General features: G+C 55.9%; 1 protein-coding gene across 2 annotated transcripts; it reads right to left on the minus strand.

Moving 5' to 3' along the window:
- Nucleotides 1-67: 67 nt before the first annotated feature.
- On the minus strand, nucleotides 68-8992 carry GIT1 (G protein-coupled receptor kinase interacting ArfGAP 1). 2 transcript variants are annotated; one of them, XM_006890981.1, is made up of 20 exons: nucleotides 8862-8992; nucleotides 8319-8431; nucleotides 8097-8202; nucleotides 7470-7687; nucleotides 7287-7381; nucleotides 6903-6945; nucleotides 5170-5196; nucleotides 4956-5004; nucleotides 4573-4645; nucleotides 4013-4110; nucleotides 3550-3661; nucleotides 3314-3447; nucleotides 3007-3159; nucleotides 2687-2917; nucleotides 2550-2603; nucleotides 2321-2407; nucleotides 2131-2204; nucleotides 1827-2009; nucleotides 1632-1695; nucleotides 68-1455 (listed from the first exon to the last, which is right to left on the minus strand). In XM_006890981.1, exons 2-20 carry the CDS (start codon nucleotides 8429-8431, stop codon nucleotides 1243-1245), a joined length of 2127 nt encoding a protein of 708 aa, XP_006891043.1. In that variant the 5' UTR covers nucleotides 8862-8992; the 3' UTR covers nucleotides 68-1242. The 2 variants fall into 2 exon arrangements, with proteins under 2 accessions (XP_006891043.1, XP_006891044.1); XM_006890982.1 differs by lacking the exon at nucleotides 5170-5196.
- Nucleotides 8993-10569: the final 1577 nt, after the last annotated feature.

Raw genomic sequence — 10569 nt, forward strand, 5'->3', positions numbered from 1 at the left:
CTTCCTTGGTTTGGGGCTTTGGTTCATGCCCCTCTATTGCCACCCCTTTAATTCTGGAAGTATCACAAACAGCACCATGGTCACTTATTTATTTTTGATACAAATGTACATGACACATGTCTTGACAGTCAGCCCACCCACCACCACACAGTTAGGGCCTGGCCCCTGAGGGAAGAGGTGGGGCAGGAGAAGAGCTGGTATGTGCTGCCTTCCCGGGCTGCAGCCCAGACTCCCAGGCTTCCAGAGGGTGGGACCACGGCAGAAGTGCGGGTGCTCATGGTGGGTGCTGGCCTCTCAGAGATAACAGAAGGGGACTCACACCCACTAGCTGAGTTAGGGTCCCTGGGGAGCCAGCCCCAGGCTTGGGTGCTCACTCTCGGCCCCAGCCAGCCTAAGCCCCCAGCCACCCAGAGAGGGAGGAAAGATGGCGGCAAGTGGTGTCCACTTAGATCTAGAAGAGGGGTGCGGGTGGGGAGATGAGAGGACTGCAGCCATAGGACCACAGCTGAATACCTCGGCAGTCTCTGGCCCAGGGTGGGGGAGAGGGAGGCTGGTCCCACTGTCCTGGCCCATCACCTCTCAGAAACCCCGAAGGACCGGGCTTCCGGAACGGCACCGCCGCCCCGCACGCTCTCACGCAGGGACACTCAGTTACCACAAGTTAAAATTATGGGTGGAAGAGAAATGAGGGGGGGGGGGGAAAGAAAGATTTTCCAGTGTTTGCTGCTGGGAACCCCAGCACACAGGTTGGGGCCGTTTGGCATTAAAGAAAGAGAGCAGCAGGGGGCTGGTGGCTACAGGGCAGGGACATCCAGAGTATGTACAAAGGAGGGGGATGCCCCCGCTCAGCCCCCTATAGGGCTGAACTGGCTCATGGGGGTGGGTGACGTAGGGGGAGCTGCCCTGCTTGGAGTGTCCCCGCCCTGACCCTTTGCTGAGGGTGCCCTGGAGGGCAAGGGGCTGGGAATGATGCAGACCCCTGCACATTAGAGGGGAGGGGATGCTATGTACAGGGGAGAGGTGCATGGAATGTGGGGGACAGAAGATCCTGCCACCCCACATCTCCATCCTCAGGGCTTCAGGGGGAGGAGGCAGGCACCGCACACCTGGCTGCCAGGGGAGCTCGGCAGCACTAAGGGCACTTGTGCCAGTGGCTCTGCTAGGGTGGGGATTAGTGTTTGGAGTGGCCCAGCTCCCGCAGCCAATGAGGTCCCAGGGTGTGGGGGAGGGGATAGGGAGTGGTCACTGCTTCTTCTCTCGGGTGGTGATGGTGACCAGCTGCTTGGCAGCCTTGGCAATGTCATAGGCGCACTGGATCACCTGCTGAGTCAGCAGCTGGAAGTCCACAGGGGCGCCAGGCTCTGGGGGCACGGTCTTCCGGCACTCACTCTGCAGCCGGTAGGCACTGGCATTGAGCAGCCGCAGTGAGCTCCGCACTGGCTCCAGGGCCGGCCTCTGGACAGAGGGAGGACAGAAAGTTGAGCATTCAAGTCATGATCACGCCTGGTGTGTCTACTCTTCCAGCCATGTGACAGGCAGATCTGCCCTGTGGGCCGCAGACCCGCTCTCCTCCCTGGCCCCTGTTCCATACTTGTGGGCCCCAGACCCACGCTCCTCGCTGGCCCCTGTACCTTTGGAAAAAGGGAGGCCATTTCAGTCACTGCCAAGTGGATCTTCTCTGAGCAGGGCACAAAGCTGTTAAGGGAGATTATGAAAGGGCTCCTAAAGAGGGCTCCTGGGGCCAATGGAACACAGCTGCCCTCCTGCCCTCTGCAGCACCCCGGAAGCCAGTATGAGCCCATTGACACTCCCCTCCCCATCTATACCTGTCGTGCTTGAATTCTTGGGCAGCTCGGAGCAATTCCTGAATGTTCTTGGTAACTTGCTCTGTCTTCAGGATGACGTCCTCTGTGCTGGGAAGCCCGGGATCCAAGTCCTCATCCAGGTTTTCCAACTCTGGGTGGAAATCCTCCTCCTTGCCCAGTTCTAGGAACCTCTTCCCTTCCAGCCTGAGATCAAGATCAAAAGAAGAGGCTCCAGCTGTGGGGCTGGCTAGACACCCTGGGGCCCCCCAGCCTTCCCTTAGGATGTAGGCAGGGCCTAGGGTCAAGACCCCAAAAGGTGCCTCACCCAAGCAGTGGGTCCCCACTCTGCGTGTTCTCATAGTCACTGTCGGCACCACTGCCGTGGCGGGAAAGCTTGCTCTGGAGGGTGAAGGGAGGGGACACTATGTGAAGGACATGCTCCTGGACCCAGGTGGCCCCACACTTCTATCACCTCCCATACCCAGCTGTCCGATGGACATGGGCTACAACTTTACCGGGTGGCGGCTTCCTTCCTGGGGGCATGACAATAGTGGGGAGGAGGGCGTGAATGGCACTGCCGAGGCTGATACACCCTTCCGGATCTGAAACCCAGGGGAGGCTGGGGTCAGCTTTTGCTCCAAGAGGATGGGGACTGTGTGCCCACCTGCTGACACAACCCGACACCCAGTGGGGGCTCGGAGCATATCCGCCAAGGTGGACCCACCCTCCCCAGGCCTTGCTTACCCGGTACAGACCAGTGGGCACATGCACTGAATAGATGGCATCGTCCTCCAGCTCCTGGTTGGGAACAATGGGGTCACGGTGGGCCTTGAAGGGGTTCCTACCCATCTCCCCATCCCCTTGAGGCCCCCAGAGCTCACAGTGCTGTGGAAAGGCTGTAGCCTCGTGGTGAGATCATCCCCGGGCGGGGCCCCGAAGGACTTCAGGGCAGAGCCTGGTTCATACATGGAGAAGGCCTGGCGGTCCCTGCGATGGGCACTCCCGCTGGGAGCCATGGCTGAGTGCTCTGCCCGATCACTGGGGAGCGGGGGTGCAGGTGCAGGCCCCGACTGCTGCCGGATCTGCAGGTTCTCCGCCTGCAACTTATGGATCTGTGAGCAGCCGCATGTACCGGGGTCAGAAAGTCTGGCCCAGGTGGGGACCCCCCACCCCCAACTCCCACCGAGGCTGCGGCCCTCACCTCCCTCTGCAGCCTCCGCAGCTCATCACTCAAGCTACTATTGACCTTCATGAGCTGCTGCACCTTTGCCTCGGAGGTAGCCAGTGCTTTCTTCAGTTCCAGGTACTCCTGCAGCGTCACAGCCCCATCAGAAAGGTCTGAGGAGTCAATGCTCTGTAGAGGGAGATACAGTCATGGTCAGCCTTTGGGGTGCAAACTGCTGGGGCTGTGAACAGCCCACTCGCTCCAGGCCTCCTGGGGTGTGAGGAGGTTGTGCCTGGCCCAAAGGGGAAAATAGGGGATGACAGGGGAGGGGCAGTGCTCAGACCCGGGCCCTGTTGTTCCGAGTGGCACCAGTGCTGCGCAGGGGCTCCTGGTCCGTGTCCTCATCGGAAGCTACACTGTCATAGTCATGCTGGTCGTCGAGGTCACTCTGGCTCCGCGTGGAGAGTTCAAGGTTGTCTAAGGGCACGAGGTGGTTGTTCAGGGCCATTACCATTTCCACCCAAAGGGAGTAGGGTGACGTCTAAGACGGAGCCCGAGGCCATCCCACTCATGTCCTACCTGTGGGGCTGCTCAGGCTCTTGCCCTGCTGCCTGCGCTTGGCCTCGCTGAGAATGTCAATGATCAGGGTGGCAAACTCGCGAGCATTAAAGCGAGCTAACTTTTGTCTCCCCTGTGAGGCAGAAAGGGGTGTCAACATGCAGGAGCCCCTGTGCCTTGACACACAGTGTGGGGATGAAGCAGCAAAGCCCTTCTCAAGTAGCTGATCAACCACAGCCGGCCCCCACCATTATGATACAGATTAAGGGCAGCTAGAGGGGGCTCTTGGAAGGGGCTGGGACATTCTCCAAAGAGCCTCTTCCTCATACTCTAATCCCACGCCAGGTGGGCCCTAAGGGAGGCCAGAGCTAGGAGTGGAGCTGGCCAGCAACCAGTCCAGCCGACAGCAGTGGGCAAGAAAGCAGCAGAACTCAACAGGGTCCCCCACTGGAGACTACCCCAGGCCCTAGGCTGGGCCAATCACCTGATTCCGTGTGGCCGAATACTCAGGGTTCACAGGCAGGAAGGGCACAGCACTGCGCTCTGTCACCAGGGTGCTGTGGTTTTGGGTCGCCAGCCACACTGTGGAGTAGAAAGGCTGTAGGCATGGTGGCAAGGCCGGAGCCATCCAGCTCTCTCACACACCCACAGAGGAGGCAATTCAAAACAGGGGTGCTCTGAGAGGGGGAGACTAGAAGCTTAGCTTGGTCAGAATGAGGCTGGACAATTCCTGGGGGGAATCAGATGACTTCTTCCCACCCGAGTGTGGGCAGGAAGGAGTGATTTAGAAGGTGGAGTTGGATGAGGGAAAGAGTTACAGTGGAAGGGCAGCTGGAGCTGAGATGGGGCGGGAGGGGGCGAGCTGCTTCCCACTGGGCACTGGGGCCCAATTCAGGCTACTGTCCAGGGGTGCCTGTCTGGCAGGGCCTAACCCGTAAGCCTGTTAAGGAGCCCAGCCCTGCACCCAGGCACCCTTCTTGGTCCCAGAGACCCATGCTGGCAAGGGTGGTGCTCTCTGGCATCTGCCCAGCCTGCCTGGCTCACCTGCGTCATTTTCTCTTCGATCCACCTCGTCATACACGTCCATGGCGAGTTCCTCAAAGAGCCGGTTGCTGAGCTAGAAGCAAATGGGGGCTTTGTGAGATCACGTCCCCTTCAACCATGCCAATAAGGCCAGCACATTAGGATGTCATAAGACATGGGTGACGGCTAATGCCCCACAGGCCATCTAGTGCCCAGTCGAAGGATGAGAACTCTACGTGCCACATCCAAGGTGGGAGAGACTGCTGAGGCTCCAGGTGAGGCAGGAGGAGAACCAGGCCAAAGACAAAAAAGGACATTAGGCCAGAGGGTTATCGAGGGCAAGCCAGAAGGAGCGATATGGTCAGGGAAAGGGCTAAGCAGCAGGGGACTTGGAGGAGACTCACCGCCTGCAGCTTCTTCTTGGCTGCTTTGGCCAGCTCAGACAGGTCCAGGCTGTGGACAGAGGGAGGAGAGGCAAAAGCCAGAAGTGAGGGGGGGACCTGGCTCCAGACAATGACCTTCCAAACATGCAGGGACCCTGGGCTGATAACATCCAGACGCTGCATACCTCCCGCAACCCCCCCTCCAGGGCCCGCGGCACTGACAGGCGCGGTATACCTCTGAGACATGCACTTTTGCCGAGATCTAAGTCCAGAGGAAGGCAGTGGAAGGAAGAACAGGACAGAGGCAGCAATTACAAGGAGCAGTAGGGCTGCACACGCCTCCCCACACAGACTCAGCCCCACCTCCATCCACACACCCCACTCAGGGCACGAACGGAAGCTGCCCCTCCCCTTGCTAGTGCTTGCTCTGGCTTGGTGTCACCCTTTACCCAGCACTAGGGTCACCACACTCATGGGGTCACCTTCCGCACCCTCAGCTCTGCCTGCTCCCTGTGCTCTGCCATCACCTCTTCTTGCCTGGGCTGCTCCACACTTTCCTAATCCTCCTCCCTGCTTCTGGTCTCATCTCTACAACACTCCTTACTCCCCCCAGGGGAAAGGGTTCTTTTTAACTGACACAAATGATGAAACCTCCCCCTTGCCTGAAAATACTTTAGGAATAACAAGTGCGTTGGGCATACTTCAACTAAAACCTCACTTACAACTAACATGCTAAGAGCTTCCCAAGTAATGTCTTATTTAATCTTTTCAACAGCCTGAAAAACAGGTAAGGTAATCTTTATTTCAGAGGCAGTAACTAGCTTGCCTCAGGTCACATAGATAAGTCCTGTGCGTGCTCTGAACCTCTGCGCCTGGAGGACAAAGATTCTACTTTTTCCAGGTGCACAGAGGCGCCATGTTTGCCCTGCTCCGGGGAGGCCCTGCCTTGCACATTTGGATCCAGCCACACAGGCTGCCGACACAGCATTTCCTTACCTCCAGGCCTTTCTTTGCTTCTCTAGGTATACTCTCCACCCTGAGCTCCACTGGAAGCTCCTCAAGGGCAGGGATCAGGTCTATATAATCTGAGTCTCCTGTGATCAGTTACCACTTTACTGAGTGGAGGCCCATGTGTATTTACATGCTCACCGTACACAATGACAGACACACAGGCAGGCTCATGTACATGCAAGCTCACATGCAAGTGGGCACACACATGCACGCTCGCTCTCTCTTTCTCTCTCTCTCTGTCCCCCCAGGCAAATCCAAAACAGAGAAGTAGAAAGGAGTCCTGAGACCCCAGAACAGAAAAGGTCTACATTGAAGTGTCTGGGCCTGACCATCCCCAGCTGCCCACTGAGGCCCTTGGAGCGTGAGAGCACCGCCCTCTTGAGATCCAAGTCAGCAGGCACAGCCTGGCACGAGAGTCTATCACAGAAGTGGCCACCAGGTGGTGCTACCAGCCATCTTCTTAATTGGGTGATTGAGTAGCTGAAGGTGTAGGCCCATTGCCTGGGCACCTGGGGCCTCTCAGATCGGAGCCAAAAACACCTCATATACACCTGTGCCCTTTCACTTCTGCCCAACCTGCAAAGCTCACCAATGTCTAGTCATGAGCCCCCAGATTGGTCCAATCTTTTCACAGAAGCTTGCCTATGGTCTTCACAATAGGGTCTGTGCCACCAGAGCAGAGCCATAGGTTTCCCCTGCCCAGGGATCTTTCCTGGTGCCCTACCCTCCATGCATTTGAATGACATGGGGCTCAGGTTATACTGTCCATGCACTAAGATGGCATTTCCACCTACTTTGGGGCCCAAGATAAGAATGAGCATCAAGCCCCTGGGGATTTGGGAGGTGGGAGAGGCCAAAGCCCCTGAAGTCTAGCAAGGAAAGAAGTGAGGGCTCTGTGGATGAGGCACTCAGCATAGCCCAGTTGCCTCTGGGAAGGGGTATCAGGTGGGCACTCACCTGTCAGCCATCTGTGGGATGATGTAATGCCCATTCTTGTGATCTGAATAAAAATAAAAATGCCAAGTCACTGGTGCTAGGTGGCCTCAGCAGCTGGGAGCCCACCTCACTGCCAGAAGCAGGGCTTGGCACTCAGATGTCTCAAGTGGGAAAATGGGGATGGCAAGCCACCCCAAGGAGCCCTAGAGGCTGGCTGGAAGTTAGGCCCACCCCCAACTCCTGAGCCCCAGCCCACTGTAGCCCCAGAGCCCTAAGCAATTTCACAGGAGCTTGTTGCCTAGCAACACTGTTCCCCAGCCAGCTCTGTCACCATGGCACCTGCTGCGGGGTGTGTCTGGGTCTCACCTGCCTGCCTGGGTCAGGCCCACTCCCCGCAATGCTCACCCGGCTTGCGTCCACAGAGGTAGAAGGCCAAGCGGTCAGTGAGCTCATACTGGCACTCGACTAGCCTTTCCGCCAGCTCGTGGTGCCCCGCCTGCCTGCAGGGAGGGGCATGGCTCAGTCCTGAAGCAGTGGAACATTGTCCCCGCCCACCCTCCCAAGCCTCACCTGCTCGATGACCCTCACCTGGCATAGTCGATGGGCGTGCGGCCATTAACGTCAGGGGAGCCTGGGTCAGCCCCATACACAACAAGCAGCTCAGCCTGCAGGGTCTGCCCCGCCTTAGCGGCCACATGCAGAGGTGTGGTGCCCTTTTCCGGGTGGAAGAAGTTGGCCTGGGCGCCCAGGGACAGCAGGCGCAGACATGTCTCCAAGTTGCCCGTTCGCACACTTGAGTGCAGTTGCTGCAGTGAGCAGAGCGTGTAACAAAATACACAAGGGGCCTGTACTGAGCTCCTGGGGTGCCTAACAGGTGGGGGGGCCCAACGGAAATTGAACTGTGTCAGGGAGGACAAAGGGCTTCCTACTGGGAGATAATGTCAGTTAATAATAGCTGCTGACAGTCACCATCTGCCATGTCTAGGTGCTCCACTTAACTCAGATATATTTTATGGAGTAGATGGTATTATTTTGTTCCCGTTTTGCAGATGAGAAAACTGAGGCTCAGTAAGGCTAAACAAATGCCTCAAGTTTTCACAGCATTTGAATGGCAGAGCTGGTCCTTGAGCTCAGTAGCAACCAAGGAGAGGCCCTGAGAATGCTGTGGCTGGGAAGAGGAGAAGTCTACCCGCTCTGTTGTAGGGCCCCTCAAACCTTGCTGAGGTCTTTGGCGGTAACCCCATCATCATCTCGGCAGGGAAGCTTGTGCACAAATGCCAGCATCTGGTACTTGGCCCTGATGAACTCAGACTTGATGGGGCTGCATGGGACACATGGCAGGGAAACAAGGAATACAGCGATAGGGTCTGGTCACAAGGCCACTTCTGGGGCCCAAACCATGCACAGCCCGTCCACCACCCCTGAAATTCCACTTACTGGACTTTGTCTTGGGGGTTGGCTTTGCGCCGGCCGCTCTGCACTTGTGCAGGGTCCAGCAGGGAGTGCTCCCAGATGGAGTTGGCCCCATTACTGGCGAGCGTGTGCACCATCTGCAGGGGAGAGATGCCAAGTGAGAGGGTGCCCACTGCACGCTGGGCACCAGGAGGGAACGCCCCAAGCACCTACCCCAGCCCAGCCTGGTTACCAACAGGACCCAGGGACTTACTGTGTGCCTAGGACCACCACATCTCAATCCAGCCATGCCACCCAGGGCAAGGGTCCTATTTAACACTCTGGTGACATGGAAAGCATGCCAAAGCTTGGTGAGGTTAAGCACCTGGCTCCTTATTAATTACACGGCCAGGATGCCAAGTGGCCAGGCTGTGATGTGCATAGTGTACAACCACCCTGGGGGATGAGTGGAGGGGGTCCACCACTGGAAGCTGCAGATTCCAGCTGGGTGTGTAGGTAAGGAAAAGGAAAAAAACGTGCCAGAGCTCAGCCCCTCTGGGAAGGAAGACTGACCCGCCCGCCCCATACCTGGAGCAGCGTGGGAGGCCAGGCGCTGTGGCGGAGGTGCTTGACAATGGAGATGTGGCGTCCCAGGCTCCGGTGCACACTGCAGCACTCGTCACACACCAGCACACCCCTGCTGATGGAGGCCCAGCCAGGGTCTGCCAGGGTGGGGATAAGAGTCAGGAGAGCCAGGTTACAGGAGGCGTCAGGTACCCGAGCACCCATCCTGCGTCTGCAAAATGCTGGACAATTCAAACACATCCACTCATCTAGTCTCAGCCAAGGAGATGTGAAACGTCCAGGTTACCAGATGCCGGGAACTTGATTCCTCGGGTATCAGAATAGAACAGTGCTCTATACTCTTTTCTAAGTTTATTTTGTTGAGAATACATATAGCAAAACATACACCAAGTCAACCATTTCTATATGTACCATTCTGTGACACAGACTACATTTTTCAGGCTGTGCAACCATCCTCAACCTCCTTTTCGGAGTCCTTCCTCCCCAATAACATAATAAACTCACTATTCCCTAAGGTGCCCATCTAAAATTTCAAGATGCTCTGATCCCATACAGATAGTTCTCAAAAGAACATAAAAGGCAGACAATTTGTCTTACTACTTAAGCTAAAGGGGCTGTTTGGTTTTCAGAAGACTTCAGAGAATGTTGTTTAATTAAGTTTTAAAGTTTATCTCATAGTAATAGCTTCATTTAGCCCCTAAGGAAGTCCACGGAATTTGAAATTATGTTCTGTATATTTACCCCTGTCCATAGAGTTTTTAGTGGCTGATTTTTCAGCAGATCTTTCTATTAAGTTGCCTTTGGGAGGGCATAAATCTACAATCTTTTAGTTAGGAGGAGAACATGTTAACTATTTGTAACATACAGAGTATATACAGGTTCCAAAAATGAATCCTACTACCACGGAGTCAGTTCCATCTCATAAAGCCCCACATGGTGGCCTCAGTAGCTGGGGGTCCATCTCACTGCCATGAGCAAGGCATGGCATTCAGAAGTGCCCCCAGGAAAGGAAGGAGAGTAGATGTGCACTCCAGCCAGTTCCTGGTTATAATCTCTGTGGAAACAGAGTCCAGATCCTGTGTTGTGCCCCATCCCTGTCCATCTTTCTCCTGCAGTACTTCTGGGTAGGTTCAAACCTTTAACCTTTCAGTTAGTACTACATTACAAACTATCTACACCACCCTATGGCTTTTACCCAGGTAACCAATGAGGAAATCTGCTATGGAGATGGAAGAGATTTTCCCAACTGCGCACATGTTGGGGCTGACAGAAGAGTACCCTTTCCTGAACATCTCTGCCTCCCAACCACATGTAGTCTCCAGGGCCACCCCAGGAACACAGCCTCTGGTCTTGTCAGCCCCACAGCCCTTCCATCAGGGAGGCAAATGCCACTAGGGTAGCCAAGCCCGGGACCCTTGACATCCCAGGGCACTGTTGGTAATCCAGGCTGAGCCAGGGTTACAGTCCCATCTCATCCCTAAGCTGTAGGTGGAATCACTGGGCTCATACCTCTGCCCGGTCCCAGTCATGTCTAAGTCCCCTGCCACCATCACTGATGTGGTAAGCTGAAGTGCCTCTTACTTAATGAGAATGGAGTGATCAAAGAAATTAATATTTATTGAGCACAATGCTCTTATTGCTAGGTACCACTGAGCCCCCTACAACTCAAAGTGATTATGGGAACAACAGATCTGAACCTTGCCCTATCTTG

This window comes from Elephantulus edwardii, unplaced genomic scaffold (assembly GCF_000299155.1).
Source record: "Elephantulus edwardii isolate Elephantulus edwardi_28Jun2011 unplaced genomic scaffold, EleEdw1.0 scaffold00094, whole genome shotgun sequence".
Lineage (NCBI taxonomy): Eukaryota > Metazoa > Chordata > Mammalia > Macroscelidea > Macroscelididae > Elephantulus > Elephantulus edwardii.

Excerpts from the sequence above, each read along its gene's own strand:
- GIT1 (XM_006890981.1), bottom strand. The coding sequence starts at position 8,431 with ATGGTGCACACGCTCGCCAGTAATGGGGCCAACTCCATCTGGGAGCAC. Across the intron at positions 6,946-7,286 it reads CCTCTGTGGACGCAAGCCGG|ATCACAAGAATGGGCATTAC; the intron begins GTGAGCATTGCG and ends ATTTTTATTCAG. Across the intron at positions 1,456-1,631 it reads TGGCCTCCCTTTTTCCAAAG|AGGCCGGCCCTGGAGCCAGT; the intron begins GTACAGGGGCCA and ends CCCTCTGTCCAG.